General features: G+C 53.4%; 1 protein-coding gene across 1 annotated transcript; it reads right to left on the reverse strand.

Annotated features, from left to right (window-relative positions):
* Positions 1-3,407: 3,407 nt before the first annotated feature.
* BPIFB3 (BPI fold containing family B member 3) lies at positions 3,408-18,977 on the reverse strand. The gene is made up of 13 exons (XM_061209820.1): positions 18,860-18,977; positions 17,984-18,140; positions 15,671-15,775; positions 15,108-15,248; positions 13,583-13,646; positions 11,745-11,805; positions 10,867-10,958; positions 10,550-10,729; positions 9,270-9,323; positions 7,153-7,323; positions 6,201-6,268; positions 4,936-5,012; positions 3,408-3,424 (listed from the first exon to the last, which is right to left on the reverse strand). Exons 1-13 carry the CDS (start codon positions 18,969-18,971, stop codon positions 3,408-3,410), a joined length of 1,299 nt encoding a protein of 432 aa, XP_061065803.1. The 5' UTR covers positions 18,972-18,977.
* Positions 18,978-20,762: the final 1,785 nt, after the last annotated feature.

The following is a 20,762-nucleotide window of genomic DNA, read 5'->3' on the forward strand; positions in this document are numbered from 1 at the left end:
TTTCCCTGCCCCCACATCCCTTGAAGTTCACAAAGCCCCCAAGTTCTTTCCCCGCTCCTAATTGCTCCCAGGAGAGTATCAGAGGCACTCATTTATACTCGAGTATTAAGGACTGATATGTTCAAGAGGTTTTTTTTTCCCCCTGGCTTCCTCACCTCATCCTAACCCCACTGCCCAGAGAGTTCTGTGTTCAAAGAGGGATCACCACCTTCAGTTTAAAAAGATGGGCATCAAAGGAGGGATTTCTGGCATCAGCAAGCAGCTGCAGTGTCTCAGGGAGGTAGCAAAGGTCCCAGGTACCCAGCATCCCTGGGAAAGATGAGCGCAGCTGGGTTCACCCATGTAATTAAAGGGACTCAGGCCCTTTTGCTGATCCCTGAGATGTTCTCCTGACTATGCCCATGTTTCAGACAAGATCACTGAGGTTCAGAAAAGGGTCTCCCAGGCAGGTCTCCAGTCTGGGACATGCCTCATTGCCTCCCCAGGCCTCAGCCTCCCCCTGCCCAGACTCTGAAGAGGGAGGAGGCTCCTCCTTACCCCCAGGAGGTCCCTGCAGCTCAGCCTTGAGAGGTCCCGTTCACCGGGCCTTCTGCTTTGGCTGAACCTGATCACAGGCCAGTCTTATATAGCAGCTGGAGTCTGATCCTGGACCCAGGGAGGGAAACACCATGTAATTACGAGAGACCGGAATCCAGATTTGCTCTGCACATTGGGCATCGAGACCCAAAACCACAAGGGTTTGCGGTTTGTGGCTAATTCTGAGAACTTGTTCAGCCCCAGATGGTGTCACATGAGATGGAGTTTATCAGCCCCTGGTCTGGGCACATTCCTGGAGACCCTAGCTAGGCCCCCAGATGGAGGAAGTGGAAACACCCCCAGACGCATCTAGTTTCCAGCTCTAAAGCAGGCACTGCCCACTCCAGATGGCCTGGGCAGACAGCTGTGCCCAGACTCAGCATCAGGCTGACCTTGGTTCAGACCTCGCTCAACCCTGAACTCACTGGTTGACCTTGGGCCGGCCACTTCCCTGCTCTGTGCCTCTCATTACATATTTCCGTCTGCTAAATGAGTACAATACCTGCCTCACAGGACTGATTTGAGGATTCAGGGAGATGGATATGGATCTGCTCTTCAAACTTGGGGCAGGTGCGAAGAGAATAAGCAGATAGGCATCTGTTGACCTGCAGAAGATTTTCTCCCAATATTTCATTATGAAATGTCTATACGTACAGCGAAGTTGAAAGAAGTATACAGCGAACACCCATATGCTTGTCAGCTTACACCCAGCAGCTACATCTACCATTAACATTTTGTTATACTTGCTTTATTGCATATCTATTCATCCATTAATCCATCTTTTTTTTAAAAAATGTATTTCAAAGAAAGTTACAGTTAGCAGTATATTTCCCTCTAAACATTTCAACATGCATGCCATTATGATTCTTTTCTTTAGATGTAAAATTTACATACAGTGAAATGCACAAATGTTGTGTTTACTTGTTGAATACTGACATGTTATACAGTATGTAGCCTGCACCCCTATCTTAATATAGAGCATTTTCATCACCCCAGAATATTCCCTCCTGTTCTTTCCCAGTCAGTGCCTGCTCCCACCCCTCAGTGGCAGCCACCGCCCCCTCCAAAACCTGCTGGGACACAGCCCCGACCTCTTCCTTGGCATTCAAGGAGGATCTGCCTTCCACACCAGTGCTGCTCGTTCCTTTCACCACCACCACCTCCAGCCTCCCTGCCTCCGGGCCTTTGCATGTGCAATCTCTGCCATAGAATACCCTTCTCCAGATTCCATTAGTCACACTATTGCAGAAATGCCAGCTGCTCTAGAAAGCTTTCTGTGACAACCCCTAACTCTGACCCTTCCTCTGGATGCCCCCCCCAAGGCCCTCTGCAGTGCCAACCCACTGAGATAGCGTTGCTCTGGGGAAACCAAGCCTGTGCCCCACTCCCAGCCCAACACAGGTACAGATACCAGTGTAGCAAATGAATGAATGAATGAACGAATGCCCTTACTCTCTCCATACCAGTTGGGGAGAAATCTGAGTCCTCCTTGCCTCTTACCCCCAGCCCCAGCCTAGGTCCTACCTCCATGTTTAATTGATGCCACTTCCTCCCTCCCCCACCAGGCCTACCTGAGAACCTCTCTAGGGTGAGGGGGCATTTGTCTCTCCCCACCGAGGCCTGCTCTCAAGCCAGGCTGAGAATAAATGTGAGTTCTGCCAAACTCTGCAGGAAGATGCTTCCTCCCTACTCCCTGGGGACAATGGGGGCTCTGAAGGCAGGCATGATGAAGGGTGATGAAGGGTGATGTTAAGTCCTGCCAAGCTCAACAATGTCACCACTGGCCCCTGGGCCAGCCCCTCTCTGGGACTCAGTTTCCCTGTCTGCAGTGGGTGCATTAATGGAACAGGCTTTGGAGCCAGATGTTGGGTTCAAATCTGCTGCCAGTTCTCTCCAAGCCTGCTTCTTTGGTGTTCAGATGGTGACCAGAATGGCCTGGCCTCAAAAGGATGTTGTAAAGGTCGGGTGACTTAATCATGCAAAGTGCTGAGAACAGGGCGCAGCACACAGTAGGTGCTCAGTAGGTGGCATTTTTATTCCCATCATTCCGGGTCCCTGCTGGCACCACAAGGCAGCAAGTCAGTGAAAACCATGAGAGGTGTGAGGGGGGTGCTTGAGCCCAGGCCCTGGACCATCTTATCATCTGTAGGGGCTAGAAGGGCTCCAGGGTAGGGACCCTAAGAACCACATGTGCCTGTGTTCCTACACCCCATATGCCTTCTCAGCTCTGGACAATCACTTCTCCTCTGGGGCCTCAGTCTGGCCATCTGAGAAATGGGCATAATCACACTTTCCCAGCAGGGTTTTGAGGATTAAAGAGGAAACGTCTGGAATATGCCTGGAGCTTCATGGGGGCTCAGTAAACCCCGTTTTTGACTCCCCATTCCTGGCACTTAGTGTGATAAAACTGCTTGTTAAACAAAAATATTGCCTTTTAAAATTGAAATACAGGGGCTTCCCTGGTGGCGCAGTGGTTGAACATCCGCCTGCGAATGCAGGGGACACGGGTTCCAGCCCTGGTCCGGGAGGATCCCGCATGCCGCGGAGCAACTGGGCCCGTGCGCCACAACTACTGAGCCCGTGTGCCACAACTGCTGAAGCCTGCGTGCCTGGAGCCTGTGCTCCGCAACAAGAGAAGCCACCGCAATGAGAAGCCCTCAGCAACTAGAGAAAGCCCTCGCACAGCCACGGAAGACGCAAAGCAGCCAATAAATAAATAAATAAAATAAATCTATTTTAAAAAAATAAAATAAAATAAAATTGAAATACAATGCAAAGAGGGCAACTGTGCCTTTCTCCACCTCCCCATCCCTCCCACCAGAGAGCAGGGATCAACGCCCACTGTAAACTGTAGAGGGCGGTGCACACATGAAGGTCAGTCATCAGAGGCTCTGTGCCTGCCCTCAGTCCTGAGACCAGCCAGGTCCTGGTGGCCATGAGGCCAGCCTGCCCCCTCGGGCCCCGAGAGGATTAGTGTAGCTCCGGCACCAGGGAGATCATCTGGGCTTAGCGTTCAAAAGGCACCTTTGTCTGGAGCTGGTGGGACCAGGCCCTGGGAGGTAACTCACCCTGAAGGTGACTCAGCCTGCAGGGGGCCACGTGGGGGATTCATGCAGGAGGCTGTCAAGACCAGGAAACAGAACCAGCCCCACTACCAACCCCTCCTCTCAGCACTGGTCCCCCTCATGAACCGTCAGCTCGCCAGGCCTGCAGGGGGGCTGCCAAACGGGGGGCTTCCTGCACGTCTGGTTTCATTGCCCACCCTAAGTGCGGAGGTTCAGAGCCTGGGCTCTGGAGTCAAGGGCCTGGGTTCAGGTTCTAACCTCATTACTTCCTAGCTGTGTGGCCTTGGGCAAGTCTCTTAACCTCTCTGTGCCTCAGGTTTCCTCAACTCTAGAATGAAAGTAAAAACAGTTCCTAGAAAGAAGGGTTGATTCAAGGAGTTGATGACATATGTATCTAAAGCCCTTAGAACAGTTTCTGGCTCTTAGTAAGCATAAAATAAACACAGCAAGTATTACTTTTATGGCATAGCCGTGAAAAGCCCAGGCTTTGGAGTAAGGGTAAGAAGGACCTGGTTCAAATCCTGGTTTTGCCACTTAGAAGCTGTCCAATTCCATTTCTCTGAGCCTGTTTCCTCATATGTAATATAGGGTGATAATACCCACTGATTATGGTCACTATGAAAATAAACTGAGCAAAGGGATGTTAAGCATCTAACACAATGTCCGGTATACAGTAAGTGCTCAGTAGAGGTTAACTGCTCTCACTGCTACTGTGTGCAGCCACAGGACTCGCCAGGACAAAGATCCTCCCTGACCTTGAGCTTGGAAGAGCTGCTCTCCTGGAGGAAGGGTCTGTGGGGCCTGTGTCTGAGAAAGAGGGAGGAAATGTGCCCAGCGCCAGTAACTCTGTGTGGTCTGATCTTAGATTCCTGTGAGTTTAGAAACACTTAAAATGACGTAGAACCTGAGACCATCGTGAAATTCTAGAACCTCAGGCCTCTGAGAAGCAGGAAACTAAGGGCTCTGTGGGTCTCTGAAATGTTAGAACTTTATGAGTTTAGGAACCTTATTACTGTGTGAAATTCCAGAATTCTGAACCCTAGTGAGGTTCTACACATTTACAACTTTGTGAGGTTCCAAGACTTTGGAAGATCATGAGATTCACTTTCCTAAGACAATGACTATATTATACGTGCGTATGCGTGTCCGCAACCCCCCCACCCCCACCCACACACACCTGCCCAGATGTTTGCCCACTCTGGCTTATTGGGGCAGAGCTCAGACTGGGGCCAGCTCAGTCATATGGCCCATGACTCATCCTGCCTCCTTTCCACCCCCACATGTAGACCCTCACCAATGCCAAGCTGCTCACCCTCCCAGGAACTTGCATCAAAGGCGTGGGAGAAGGAGGAGGCCAGCTTGACACTGAGCCTAGTGGAGAGAAGAGAGATGTTAAGGGGCCCCAGCACCCACCACACCCCCAGCCTGCCCCACCCCTAGCTCTCCAGGATCAGGAAGCAGGGTTACAGGGCCAACTCTGCCTCTATCCAGCCTTGACTCAGAGACTCAGTTTTCCCACCTGTAAAATGGGCCTGGAGGGAGCTAACTTCCTTCTGAGATAGCATGACTGCCACCTCCGACGCCATGGCCCTGGAGCCTTGGTCTGAATCCCAGTTGTTTGACTGAACCTCTCTAAGGAGTGGCCCTCCCATAGACTGAGCCTTGGACACAGAGTGCCCTGCACCCAGCAGCTGCTCACTAAAGGCAATAAACCACCAACGGATCACAGCTGGCTCAAATGCAGGTCCAGGGCCAGAGCCCGGACACACATCTCTGTCTCCTGAAGGGCTGAGGCTTCAACTGCCACCAGGAAGGGGAGACGAACCCTGGCAGTCAGTGAGGCCTTTTGTCAAGCTTACAAATGGGGCGATGGTGGAGCCTTGCAGGGAGGTAGTAGTAGCCTGAGGGGCCGGCAGGGGTTAGGTGAGCACCGGGTACCTATGGCCCAGGACAGTCTGATCCCAGAGTCGCCTGGGAAAACCCCTGTATCCAGGGGAGGGACAGAGAGGCCCCAGGCCAAGGTGAGAGCACTGGGCCCAGAGAATGGAGGCCCAGACTGTGGACCTGCTTCCAGGGACAACCCACTGTGCGAGCCTGGGCTTTGTGCCATGCACGTGTAAGGAAAGGTTGTCATCAACATCACCATCTTGGTCATTATGATTATCATGAGGCCTAGTTACCACAGGGGTGGAGAAACTAGAGAAATAGCTAGTCCACATGAATAACAAAGCATCTGACAACATTCAAGGACAGTTACCTCCATGGCCAGCCTCTAGGGCTGATAACTCAGGAGTCTAGACTCCATACCCCACAGCAGGTTTATCTCCAGGACCAGCTTTTGAGCAGATGCAGTGGAAGATGCCCGCTCTGGAGCCAATTCTCTGGGCCCCAGTTGCCTCATCTGTACAATGGGCTAATACCACCCCTTCCCAGCAGGTCCCAGAGGCAAGGAAGATGCTGGTAAAACACTTGCAATTTAGTTGCTGCTCAATAAATGAGAGGGTTTCTGTCAGTCCCTAATTCTTGTTTGTAAAGACAAGGCCCAGGATCCCACATTACCGTTCCAGGGACAGGGAGAGGTGCAGCTTGGTAGCTGACGGAGCCAGCTGGGCATTTAAAGTCATCACCTGCATGGGAACAGCAGGCAGAGATTACACTGAATTTGGCAGAAGGAACTTGAGGACAGGTCTGCCTTGGCCAACAGGTGAATTTCCACCATCCATTTCCTCCACTACCCCTTGCTGAGGCCCTACTGTGTGTTAGGGTCCACGCTGGGCTATGAGGAGGTAACTTGAAGGTTCTGGCGCTCAAGAACAGGGGTACTGAGGGCAATCGGTGTTGGATGCGAGGCAGCTCTAGGGCTGCAGGAGCTTGGACAGACCCTCAACCCAGCCTGCAGTGGGTGAGGGAAGGCATCCCCCGTGAGGTGACTCCTGAGCTGAATCTTGGAAGATGAGAAGTTAGCCAAGGGAAGGGGAGAAACTGCCCTTCAGGTGGTGGTCCCTGCACAAACAAAGGCAGGGTGGTACGACCTGGTAGCCCTGAGTAACTGGCTTAGGGCGCAAGGCTGGGAAAGGCACAAGGATGAGGCAAGGGGTTGGGGATGGAATGGTGTTTGGCCGTGCTGAGCCAGGGCAGAGAGTGAGCAGGGGAAGGACCTGCCACTGCCCAGATGTACGGCTGGGAAAAGTAGTAGCAGTGGGGTAGAGGGGAGCAGACTGGAGGTGGGGGCCAGGAGGGAGCTGGAGCGTCATCCAAGAGATATCTGAGCACGGAGAGGCTGGGGAGGTGGGGGCAATTCCTGAGGTCCTGAGGAAGCACAGTGGACACGTGTGTGATGAGGGAGCAGCTGGGAGTCCAAGGGCACTTGGGTCTCAGCTCAGGTGATGACATTGGGGGCGGGGTTTCCTGTGCTGTGCCACATGGGGCCTCCCACCCTGAGATCCACAGCCTGAAGAGGGTCAGCCCCACTTAGAACCCCAGTGCCGGCTCCCACCCCTCAGCTGCTCACTCTGTTCAGCTGGAAGAAGGCTCCACGGGCCCCTTTAGGGAGGTAGGACAGCACATGGATGTTAGCTGGGATGGAGACCGTGGCCTTCTTGTCCTGGAGCGTGACCGTGGGTGCTTCTTTTACCCGCAATGAGAGCAGGAGTTGCTGGCCTGGTGGCAGCTTCCTCAGGGTCTGGAGAGAAGCAGGGGCAGAGTCGGGGGCAGAGTAGGGGCACGAGGAGAGAAGCAGGGGCAGCTTAGATGCTCCACTAATAGAATCAGTTAGTCAGTCAACAAACACTCATTGAGCACCTAGTGGGCCCCAGGCACTGTGCTGGGAGCTGAGGTAACAGCTTGAACCAGACACGCCTGGTCTTGGCCCCCACGAGGCTGACACTCAGGTGTGGAGATACCAATCCACAGAACAACCAATCAGAGTCAAAATCCTCCCCCTAGGACACACTTTATTACACAACATAAAAAACAAAACAAAAAATATCCCCGATGCCTACACTCCCTACATCTTCCATCCTCTGCCCTCCTATCTCACTTCCCACCACTGGCCCTTCATTCTCTCCTCTCCAGACTCACTGACCACTTCGCTGTTCCTCCAACTAGCCAGGCATGCTCCCACCTCAGGGCCTTTGCACTTGCTGCTCCCTCTGCCAGAAATGTCTTCCCCAGACACCCGCATGGCTCCCTCCATCCCCTCCTTCAACCTTCAGCTCACACGTCGCCTCCTCAATGAGGGCTTTGCAGAGCACCCTCCTCCACCTTTCTGACACTGTGTATATTCTACTTATTTATTTGTTCAATGTCTGTCCCTCCCACCACAATGGCAGCTCCTTGAACACGGAGACTTTTGTCTACTTTTCACCATTTGCCCCTTCTGCATGCCCAGCACCTAGCACAGGGCCTGGTACATAGTAGGTGCTCAGTGAATATTAGTTGACTGAATGAATCACACAATCAGGAAATGCTGAATCTCATAATCACGACATCGTGGATTACAGAAATGCTGGAAACCACGCATCCACAGAAGGTTAGAATCACTTGAATGCTGGGATCTGGTGACCAATTCCTCAAGCCCCAACTCCCAGAGTTGCAGTATCATAAAGACAGGGGGAATCACCGGATTCAAGCCTCCTATATCCACAGATTCTGAAGCCATGGAATCAAACTCAGAACTGGGGCCACACACAGGGCTCTGATGCTGTGAAAACAAAGGTTTCAGGCTCCAGAGACAAGCCCAGCCTCCCCAGGCTAAGAGACATGGCATGCCTTGTTGCATCCATGGGTCCCTGGTCCTGCCACCCTGGCCTCCCCCAAGTCCCTTTCCACCATCTTACAACTCCTCAGAAGAACGAGGTTCTTCTGAATGTCTAGCCCCAATCTCAGGCTTTGCCTGAGACACCTATGCCCTTTAGCCCCAAACACCAATAAGCAGAGGCTCCACTCAGGCCCACCAAAGCTGCTTTCCATCACCACCTTCAAGGACTCACAGAGTTTGTCTGTGTCCCCAAATACAGCTGCCCTCTCCATCTTCTCTGGTGGAAGCCCAGGCCTTGTGGGTCTCTTTCTAACCTCTGTCAGAATCTGCTGGTACGTAAAGACTTTGTAGTAGTTATTTCAACTTCAGTATAATTCAGATTCCCACAGCTGGAAAGAAGCTGATTCAGCACCAGTTGGAGGGATGGGAAAGCTGAGGACCAGGCCCTGCAGTCACATACTGACTGATGCCCACTAGTCAAATCTCCCTGAATCTCCCCCCTTCTCTTTCATCTCCATGGCCACTGCTCTGAGTCTTCTCTCTGAGGACAAGAAGACTGAGACCAAGATGAAGTAAGGCAGTTGGAGGGAGGGGGCTCAATCACTGGGAAAGAATCTGCTTGACATAGGAGCAACAGCCCCAGGACAAATGCTCAGTTGGCTTCTGGGGCAGTTAGACCCTGGTCCTTTCTTCTCTAAGCAAAATCATCAGGAAAGGATAAGGTGTTAGTCAATCACACTTTAGTATGAATTTGGACTCAACATTCAATTGCAGCTGTCTGGAGAGCTGTATTGAGAAAGATTCTGGAGTCCACTCAGGGTCATCAGGAAAGAGCTACAGTGAACAAAGCCCATGAAAGGGTCACTCACCTCAGGGACCAAAGCCACCAGCTCTGTAGTTGTCAGTGGAACACTGCTGGAAACCTGGACCCAAGACCAAATGGGATGGGGGGGGGGTAAACACAGAGCCAAATAGGGATCCCTCAGCACACACAAAGTAGTTTCCCCCCACCCAATTTTATACATACCTCTCTACAGACACTCATGTTCCTTCTATTGACCGATGATGAGTGCTTACTACATGCCAGACGCATGCTAAGGGTCTTGTGTGCCTTCGCTCATTTCACCTTTATAACTGCTCGAGGAGGTGGGTGCTACGATTATTCCCATTTTACAGATGGGAAACCTGAGGCTCCTGTCCAGGGTCATAAGCTGGTAAATGGTGGCACCAGGCTTTAACCCAGGCAGGCTAATTCTAGAACTTCTAAACTGCCCTGCCAGAGCACATAATCTGAAGGTGCAGGGATCTGACCCCAGACATTTTTGCCTTTTACCCCAAAAAATTTTTTCAAATACTATAAATTTGTTTCCACTATTTACACATCAGGACATTTCATATAAATTTGCAGTTTCTAGCTAAAAAATTGGAAAATCTGGTCACACTTGCCTCCCAGCTCAGGACCCTGTTCCAACCACCCCATAGGCCTTCAGTGTGCTCTCTGGACCCCACCTGCAGGAAGTGAGTAATCAATCCCTGCTCCCTTGGGCTGAGCTGCAGGTAGGAGCCCAGGTAACTCAGAGCTCCCTGCCTTTGGACAGGGCTGAGACCAAGAAAATATCTCTGGCTAAGGCTTCCGGGGGCTGGGGCTTCCAGACATCTGTGAGGGTGTGAGAGGGGCCAGAATGGAAACAGAGAGGTCTCAGAAGCTTCAAAACAAATGTCCAAGTGACCTTTGGTATAGTCCAACCCTAGTCTTCTTCTCTCCAACTCAAGTATGCTCTTGAGAAAGCACTGGGAATGTTAGCCATTCACACTTTAGTGTAAAATTGGGCTTTGACTCTAGAAGGGCTCATCTGGTGCAGGGATGGGAAGTTGGCTACATTTCATATGCCAATTTTGACCAATTCAAAGTAACGTCCTGAGTGTCATGTTGAGAAGGATTTGGAAATCCCATTCAGGTTTAGCCAAGTAGAGACCATTATCAATTAGCAATGTCTGCCTGAAGGACAAGAGTGGGCATGTGCATGCTATAAACCTGTCCAAATCTCTCCTATTATAAGAAGAGGGCTCGTCAAGGCTGATCAGTGATGATGTGACTAGGTCACCACTAGCATTGCCAAGGTCCAGCAGGGCAGGGTGCCATACTCACCAGCTCAAGGGTGATGTCCAGGTCAAGGGCACCAATGGTCTGCAGGAGCCCAAACACGGTGTTAAAGAGGTAGAGAGGCACAGTCATCTGGGATGTGTGGTCCTCCTTGGGGGGCACCTTGATGGGGTTGGGGGGCTTGGGGAAGTCGATGATGTCACCTGCTATGCTCTTCACAATGGGCTGCAGGGGCAGGAGACAGCGCGTGGCAGGGTCTCAGGGCAGCTCACTCACCTGGCTTTGACTTAGCATCCCCTGCCTGGCCTCCACTTGTACCCCACCCACCCCCAGCTGTGGGCGGGGCCTCAGCGGGCACTCACATTGATGTCCAGCTCTATGTACTGGTTGGAGATGAGAGGCAATGTGGCCAGAGTGAATTCCACGGACCCAAGAGCCCCGAGGGGCACCAGGTCTGCATGAGGAGGGGAGAAAGGAGAAAGACCCCATGAGCCCAGGCCCCAGTAATAACAGGCTCTACTTCTATTTATTGAGTGCCTGCTGAACGCCTAAAACTCTACTAAGCATTCACCAGGGCACTACTGTCATCCCCATTCTACAGATATGGAAACTGAGTCTCCAACAGAGAAAGTCACCAGCCCCAGCCCACACAAGCCACAGAGTAGCAAAGCCAGGGTTCCTGTTTTCCAGAGCCGGTGCCACTAACCACGTTGTTGCCCTGTCTCTCTCATATAATACCACATTCAGAGACATATCTGCCCCCAAGTTTTCTATCCTTATCTTAGTTATGCATTTTTATACCTTTCAAGGCCCTTTTGTGAATACAAAAGGCATCCATGTCTCCACAAGGCTCAGAGAGGCTGGGAGCCACTGTGGCTGCGGGGCCTTGGGTTCCTTACGTAAGCTCTGGGCCTCAGTCATCTTGTCTGTCCAGATAATAACAGTATCTGCCTCATGCTTCTGACAATGCCAGACACACCGCCGGTGCTCAGTAAGTGGCCTGAAGCCCCCGGCAGATGGAGACCTGGATGGCTCCGGGTCTCCTCACCCTGCGGAACTGACCTCAGCCCAGAACACCACCATTAGGCCTCCTCAAAGTGGCGGCCTCGTCAGTCTGAGGAAGACATGAAAGGTCCCAGAATTCTGCCCCGTCCTCTTCCCTGGTACCCCACCCGCTGGGGTAATGGTGGGGGAGATGTAAGAGCAGGTGCAGAGAGGAGGAGGGCGGGCCCCAACTTACACAGCACAGCCCCCAGGAGCTCATTCACCACGCCCAGCACGCTGTCCACCACGGGGCACAGCTGTGTCTGGAGGAGACAGGAGTTACAGGAGAGTAACAGCGGGCCCCACCATGGCACGGGGAACAGCTTCATTTTCTTTAAATGATTTGCTATGTGGTCCCAGGGACCGAGGTAAGGCAGACAATGGAGATGGATGACGAGACACACAGATGGGAGGCAGGGGAGGGGCTGGAGCTTGAAGTGTCAGAGGGCGGAGTGGGTGGTGGAGAGGGCCAGTTACATGAGTCCCCTCAGAAAACCTTGGAGGATGCTGGGGGGACAAGAAGACACATTCCAGAAGTTAGCTGGGGTGTAGCGACAAGGCCCTCCCCCAAGGAAACAAGGTCTCAGGTCCCTCCTGCCATCCATGTGGGCACTGGGAGACCTACAATCCAGATCCCACAGGGGGGCGCCTCCTCCCCTCCACCTGGAATCAGGGCTGGCCCAGGGCATCCACTGTGCACACCACCCCGTGTTTCCTAAAAACCCCTGGGCTGTGACATCAGGGAACAAGTTGTCCGGCTTCCAGAATCCCAAGTCTGGGAATCACAGAATCTGAGTCCGCCAGAGCAGGAATCCCAGAGGTGGTCCAGCCCAGCCCCTTCACTCCTTCAGCCCCTTCATTCTACTGCTGGGGCCGGAGAAGAGAAGTGACCTGTCCAAGGTCACAGCTGTTCTCAGAGAGACAAGCTGTTTTCATTTAAACTTGGAGCCCCAAACTCCAGGGCTTCTGAGGTCAGGCACGTCTCGGAAATGAGAGGAGACCAGAGGGGCTGTGATGGGTGGGGGGAGGAGCCTCCTGGGCGCCAGCAATGTGCGGCCTACAGGAAGGAGGTACGTGCAGCTGGGGTGGCTGATTGCATAAGAGAAGCCAGAAATGGGATTGTTTAGAGAAATCTCCAATCTCTAAGTGCTGGTAATTAACTCTTATTTTTAAAACCTCTTTGAGTCACATGAATCCTGTCTTGCAGCTAATGGTCCAGAGACCCCAGTTATGGGCCACAATTTAAATGTACCCAGACCCCCTTGTTGAAATCTACCTGAGATGGGCTGGGGTCCCTGCTGCTGGGAGCTCCCCTTCTCCCCCTGAGCTTCTTTTCTGATTGGATTCTTCAAGCCCAGGGCAGTTTTGCCAACCTCAGTCCCCCACACGCTTGCCATCTCCATGGGTGTTCTTAACAAGGACTCACAGGAGAGGTCCTGCCAGGACTGGGGATCAGGAGGCCTGACTGCTCTTTGCTGGCTGTGTGACCCCAACAAGCCCTCCCCTCTCTGTCCTCAGTGAACTGGGGCTTTGGCCAGACCAGCTTTTCTTAAGTGTGGTTCAAGGGACGACGGGGGCAGGCCATGGACAAGCATCCTGGAGCAGTTTAATCATAATGTGTTTAACATGTACATGTATGTGATCTTCGAGACATGTTTGCCAAGCACAGGGCTTCGTTTGAAATCACTGAGTGACCCAATTTTTTAATTCAAACCTAGTTTAAAGAAAAGTATAAAGTCAATAATAATAATACAGGTGGCAAAGACAGAGCAGGGGGTAAGAAAGGGACTTACTTGGATTTGGGAGCAGGGGACTCAGGTCACCTGGATTCAGAGGTCTGGGGACAGATTGTGCCAGCCCACCTACAGACTCGCAGGCGGCACCTGGGAGGCCCGTGGGCAGGCCAGGATGGGATTACCTGATGGGCGTGGAAGGAAAACACAGCCTAATCCTGCCTGGCGCCCAGATTAACTCAAAGCCGGGGGAGAAGGGGCACAGCCCAGGGTGTACCTGGCCTGCAGCCCTCACACTCACGAATTCTGGCAGCACCTTGAAGTGTGTCTGTTCCACGACCCCAAAGAGCGGTGCGGGCAGCAGCCTGGGCAGAGTGAGATGCGTGAAGGTGTGGCCACCACGCAGGGACAGCGCCAACCCAGATGACAGGGCAGGGTGGGCACTGGCGGTTCTGGACATCACCCATCTCCTCTCCTCGTGGGCTCGGCTGGGGCTTTGGGCAGCTGGGTTTAAATCTTGGCTTTGCCTCACCATGGGACCCAGAGGAGGCTTTCAGTTTCCCCATCAGTGCCGGCCTTAGAGAGAGCAGTTGCTGCTGACATCAAATGGGAGTGTATACATGTCTGGTGCTCAGTAAATGTCTGTTCCCTTCATCTTCTCCAATATGTGTAGATGAGTGACATTTGGGCCTAGAACAACACCTGGCTTAGAGTGAGGGTTCAAAAAGTATTTCTTGAATAAATGAGTATTTGTCAAATGAATGAATGCCTGAGAGGGTGGCCTGAGGATGTGCATGTATCGATAGATGGGCTTAGGTCTGTTTGGAGAGTATGGGGGTACAGAGGGAGGGGTGACAATCACAGAACCACAACCACAGGACACCCTCCTGAGCTCCACCCCCTCCAAGCCCCCTCTAGCCCAGAGGAACAGGATGGAGCCACTGGGGTTTAAGGAGCCCAAGACCCTGCCTGGAAACCCCTTACTAAGACCCTTCTGCAGACAGGGCCAACCCCGGTTCACCCTGTTCCTGGGAGCTAACACAGAGCTGTCCGATAACCCATCACTGGTCAGGGCCACCCAGCAAAGGTGGGGTGTGGGTGTGTGTGTGGGATTTAGCCTGCAACAGAGGGACTAACAGGGGTTGACTCAACGTGTGAGGCAGGGGAGGCGGCAGGTGTCGCTGGCGGTGGGGGGATGCAGAGTGCTGTGAGAAAGCCTTGGACCTGAGTCCAGAGACCAGCCCATCTCCGTGCTTGCCTCAAGCTGTGTGTGTGACCTTGGGCAAGTCCCTTGCCCTCTGTGAGCCTCAGCTGTCCCATGGAAGAAGAATCACTGTGTCCTGACAGTTGGGGGAAGAGATGGATATAAAAGTGCCAGAGTCTTCCAGATCATTAAATTTAGGTCCTCATTATACAGATGGGGACGCTGAAGCCCAGACAGGGGAAGGGGTTCCCCTGGAGGGTCACACAGCAAGTCAGGGGCTGAGCTGGGTCTCGTATATGCCAAGAGCAGGGACTGAAATGCCTACAGGTCAAGGGACCACAGAGGGCCCTTGTTCTACCTGGAAGAAGGGAGGCAGGATCTCGGGGGCTGGAGAAGGGGGACGCTCAGGAGTGGACGTTGCAAGCTGCGGGCTGGGCCAGAGTCCCTGACCCTGCCAGTCTGCAGGTCTGCGCCGAGGCTTGATCTGGTGAGACAGGCCCCGCCCAGCCGGCCGCTCCCTGGAGACCCAGGAGACGTCCGCCCGGTGCGCGCACGCGCGATGAGCCCGAGGAGGTCCGGGCGCGGGGAGCCGCCCAACACTGGCTCCAGACCGCGGACTCACCCTGAGAGCGGGCTGATGTGGCCCAGGAGCGTGCTGCAGCGCTTGAGGATGAGGATGGGCGTACCCCGCGCGCTCACGCCCAGCGCCACCCGCGACCACACGTTCACCTCAGCTGCCGGCTGCAGGAGGCCCCCCAGTGGGCTGCGAGACCAGATGCTGGGGACGTGGCCAGGCGGCCAGGCTCCACCCACCGGGGCCGCCTTAGCCGCGCCCACCCCGGGGCCGCTGACCAGGGCTCTGACGAGCGGCGGGTGGGGTAGCCCTGTGAGCGGCCCCATTCCCTCCTCTCACCTCCTGCCTCCCTGCCCCTTTGCATGTCCCTGCGCCCCCTCCCTCACCCCCACCAGTGAGCTCCAGGCAGTGGGGTAGGGGTCTCCAGAGAGAGAGATGGAAGTCTCTGGACCTCAGTGGGATGGAGATCCCTGGGGAGGGGTAGTGGGGTGGGATCCAGGAAGGGAATAGGAAAGTGGGAGTCTCTTGGGAAGGAAGGAAGGAGGAAATAGGGGGGCAGGGGGTGGGTGTGGAGAGACAATGAGGTAGGGGGTCCCCAGGGGCACACTCACCCGGAGCCATGCAGGCCCACCTTGGTGTGCAGGCTCAGCTGCACCCCAAACCCAGGCAGCAGCTTCAGAGACACCTTCGGCAGTGTGATTTCCTCAGTCTTCAGCCTGCATGGAGGAGAGGGCCACTGACTACCAGACAACCCCCCCACCCCGCCCCAAGGCCAGTCCCTCAGTGCCTGGACCATCCCAGACCAGGCAGAGCCTGGAGCCTCTCTTGGGTGTGTCCCCTGCCCCACCTCTAACCCATAAACCCAACTGTGGGCCCTTGAGCCAGTTACTTCACCTCTCTGGACCTCAGTTTCTGCATCTGTTAAGTGGGGTTATGTAAGTTCCCACTTCATAGGGATGTTGCGGAGAAAAATTAGATAATGTAGGTGCACATCTGGTAAAGCATATGCTCTGGAACTGTAATATCATCATCCTCACTGGAGGCTCAATGAGCTAAAGTGCTCCCCCCACCCCATCCCAATGGCCTCAGCCCTGGTTCAGTCTCTGGCCTAGGTCATTGTCCTTCCACTCCCATCTCCTAGGCTCTCACACACACAACCCAAGGGGGTTCTCAAACACAGCTCCCCACAGTTCATTATTTTCTCTGTCCACTGGGCCTTTGCTCAGGCTGTTCCCTCAGTCTGGAATACCCTTTCCTTAATTTTCCTTCCACTCTGCATCCACTGTCAGCTAGGTGACTCCTCCAGCTCTCCTGATTTCAGCTAGGGTATCTCCTCCTCCAGGAAGCTCTCCTTACTGCTTCTCTGACTCAGGCAAATACGCTCCTCTGAGCAGCTCCCACACCCTGCCTGGACTGCCTCTATCACTGCCCTGAGCTTACAGGATCATGACTGCTGGGTCCGACCTCATACTGGGGGCTCTTTGAAGCTAGGACAGTGGTTCATGTCTGAGGCCCCAGCCTCACCAAGTAGAGGGGATTCTACAGTGGGAGGGGGACTAGATCTATTAATAATGATAATAATAATAGTTAATATTTATGGAGCATTTATTATGTGCCAGGCTCTGTTTCAGCCTGATACAGATTCGCTGTCCTGGCAACAACCCCATGAGTAGTTGCTCATGGTGCAGCCAGTAAAAGCCAGATGGTTCAAATCCCAGCTCTACCACTAATTGACTGGGTGACCTTGGGCAAATCACATTGCTGCTCCGTGCCTCAGTGTCCCTGTGTGTAAAATAGGGATAATGACAATACCTACCACAGATTGGCATTTAGTGATCCTTGAGCAGTCAGTCCTTACCAGCTCCCTTTCCAGACATCTGTTTACTGTTTTGGGAGGTGGGCATCCATTCCCCTTCTGTTCCCAGCACTCCATTTCCTCCTGTACAGTGACACTTCCCCATACCCCTCTCCTGGCCTTCAGCCTTTCTTGAGGCCTGTTGTTTGGCCATCCCCTGATCCACCACCAGCCGTGGACTCATTCCTGCCTACCTGGGGCAGGCAGTATGGCGGTGATTAAACACCCAGACACCGCCCCAGCCCTACCCTGCTACTGCACTTCCTAGCTGGGTGAGTTCGGGCAAGTCCCTTCACTGCCTGTGGGGACGTCGATCGTCTCACCTATTAAGTGCAGTTGATGACATTCCTACCTCTGGATTCATTGGATAATTTACTCACAATGCTTAGCACAGTGCTAGGCACCCAGAAAACCTGTCTAAGTGGTCATTAAGTTATAAATATTAGCTCTTAAGGGATTTCATTCATTCATTCAAAAATATTTTTTGAGCATCTGTTATGTGTCAAGCACTATTTATGATACTGGGGACACAGCAGTGAACAAGCCAGACAAAAGTCCTAGCCCTCCTGGGGTTTATAATCTAGCAAGGGAGGCAAGGAAAAAAAAAAGTGAAATATATGGGGTACAGGGGTGTGATTCATTCCCTATAGAACATGAAGGCAGGCAAGGGGACAAGGAGAGGCTGGTCAGGGCAGGGGTCTTTGGAGCAGACACCTGAAGAGGAGGAGGGAGGGAGCCATGCAGATACCAGGATTAATCCAGAGAGAGCAACTTGGATTAGCCCAGAGAGACTGAGCAACTTGCCCCAGGTCACACAGTGAGTAATTGAAATTGACCCCAGAGCTGGAACCCTCAACCACAGGGGCATGCTGCCTGGCACGCAGTAGACTCCTTATTTTCTGACTCTGGTTCTTGGGACTCCCTGTCCAGGCTCCCCATGAAATTCCCACTGCCTGCCAACAAATTAAAAAGAGTCAACATCTTCTCTATTCCCTGAAGCAAAGAAAAGATCAGACTTCCTGTAGGGCACACAGGTAGGTGGTCAAGCGGCCACACTGTAAGGACTCACCCAGAAAGTTCCTTGACAATGCCAAGAACCCCTCCATAGCCCAGCAGGCCACCTCCTCCGAGCAGGCCCCGTGAGCCCAGGAGGCCCTGGTTCACAGATGTGACAGTCCCCAGCATGTTCTGCAAAATGGACCCCCCGACCAGCGAGTTCTGGATGGCTGAAAACAGGGTGGTGGGGAGGAAGGTTCATTTTACAGATGAGGAAGCTAAGGCCCAGAGAGGGGCAGAGATTTGCCCAAAGTCACACAGCAAATTGGGTTTGGGACCAAGAGTATGACTAGGGCTCCTGACCCTGGGTCACCTGGTAGCACTGAAAGTTGGGGCAGAAGTAAAGGAGGGAGCACGCAGCCACCAGGGAACGATCAAGAGGGAGGAGGCGACCTCTGCCCCTCCTGGGCACCCTTGGTCTGACTCTGTGCGGATTGTGAGAAGGGCAAGATGGAAGGGACCGCCTTGTGGAGGTTGCAGCAGGCCGGGGTAGCCTCCGTGAAGCATTTGCTATTCACAACTATGGTCACCCTGGGCCGTTGACCCCTGGAGCACCAAATGCCCAGTGGAGTTCCCCCAGCCCAGAAACATGGGGCAGAGATGTTGGCCCAGCCAGCACCCTCCCCTGTACCTCCTCAACCGCCCCCGCCCCCGTCCCTGAGGGAGACACAGGCCCCGCATGCCCGTCCCACCCAGTTCACCTCTCAGAAGAGAGTGAACTAATCGCCCACTGGAACCTGCAAGCAAACCTTTAACCCCCTGAACTCCCTATGCAGTTGGGAATCAAAACCTGTTCTCATCTGTTCCTGAAGCATAAACATGTGAGCCTATCTATGGGGTGGTTTACTCTGCAGCTGGACCCCTCACACACTGCCCACCTCGGGCTCACCTTTGCCGAGTTCATCCTTGTCAATCCGAGCAAGCATGCCCACCGTCTCAAGCAGCCCCTGGCACGGAGTCACCAGACCCCAGAGGAGAAGCAGATACCACACGCCCAACATCGTCGGCATCACACCTACTGGGGACGGAAGCAGGAACCCTGAGGCCATCCTTTTGCCCAGACGTTATCCTCCCTCTGCCCCTTCACCAACCCGGGGTCCTCCTGCCCACCTGGCACAACTCAAGTCCAGCTTCACTCCCTGGAAAGCCCTCTCCATCCAATTCAAGCAGCGGCTAACACATTTGACTTAAAAGTCTTGGTCCTCTGCGGCCCCAGTGACCCTGAACCTGTCTCTGAGGGAGAGCCACAGAGGGGCCTTCCTTTCTGGGACAGCAGGATGGGAACTCTGTTTCCTGGACTGCTTTCCCATTGGCTCAAGAGGCCATTTCAGAAGGTGTGGCTGATTGGAGACATTCAGCAGTTAGATTTAGCATGTCCCCTTTCTCTCCTCCTCTCCTGCCTCTATCCTGGATTGATGTTGAAAGGAACGAGATAGGAGGTGAGAGCAGGGCTAACTTACTAGTTTCATAGAATGGGATTTTTCTGTATGAAGTTCCATATCTGCCAACCCAGTCACATACCCATCTATCCCTTCATGTGACCCCTGCTTAAACCCTTCAGCAGTCCTCCACTGCCCTCGGGATAAAACCCTGGCTCCTTACTGTTACTCACAAGGGCCCTGCCTGCCTCTTTGACCTTCTTAGTCTTAACCATGACAAGCTCCTTCCACCTCAGGGCCTTTGCACATGCTGTTCTTTCTGTTAGGGAGGCTCTTCCTCTGGTTCTTTGCATGACTATCTCCTCATCTTTCAGGTTCTGAATAAATGTCAACTGCTTGGAAAGGCCTCCATCCTTTACTTTGTCCACAGAAGCCCGTCTGTCACTAAACATCATCCAGAATATTTACTTTAAGGCAATTTGTGATCATGCATTGTGCTTGTGTCCTCATGAGCCATCTCTGTGAGCTCTGTGAGGGCAGGGACTGTGTCTAGGGCCTCCATGCACTGTTGTGTGCTGGAGGGGGTGCCTGCTGAGGGGGCAAGAGTGGATGGAAATCCAGCCCCACTTAACTCTCCAATAGTTTGCCCTGGTGCAGGCTGTGTCTGCCCAAGAGGACACCTTTTCCTCATTTGCAGAGAGGTACATATGGGCTCTGTATGGACTAGCAGCCATCTCAGCAGGACTGGTCCCAGAGGGGTTCCCTGTAACCTTGAATCCCTTATAGAAGGAAATATTACCACAATGAGAAACCAGTCAGAATCCATGGCTTAGAGAAAAATGGACCCACCCCCTTCAGCCTAGGACAATTCTGTCCTCAGTCCACACATCCCTGCTTTTGCCCCTCTCTGAGCCTCAGTTTTCGCATCTGCAAAATGGGCTTTTTCTCCCATCACCCTCCAGGTACCCCCAGTGTTCTCCTAGGGAGAATTCTTTCAGTGCCCATTATTCAGATGGGACAGCAGGATGGTCGCAGGATGAACGATTGAGGATCTGGATAAAGCCAGGGCTCCTGCAGGCTGCCTTACCCGCTCCTGCAGCTCCATGAGGAGTGGGTGGGCGTTCCCGGCCTCCTGTTGGCTCCTCCACCCTCTCAGGCCTGGGGGCAGCTCTTATATGCCCACAATGGCTCTGCGGACATAAAGGGGGCACAGCCGCCAGAAACCCGTTAGTGTGTCCTGTCAGAAGCAAATTGCGGCTTTCCCTGTGGGCCTGGGCTAAGCCTTCCTTCTAGGGGGAGAGTAAAAGGGGAGACTGGCTGGGGTCAGTGCCCAGGGGCCGGAATGAAAGCATGGGGACTGCAAAGGCAGCCACCTCCCCCCAGAACTTGGGGTGGGGTAGGGCATTCAGCCCA

This window comes from Eubalaena glacialis, chromosome 13, assembly GCF_028564815.1.
Source record: "Eubalaena glacialis isolate mEubGla1 chromosome 13, mEubGla1.1.hap2.+ XY, whole genome shotgun sequence".
NCBI lineage: Eukaryota > Metazoa > Chordata > Mammalia > Artiodactyla > Balaenidae > Eubalaena > Eubalaena glacialis.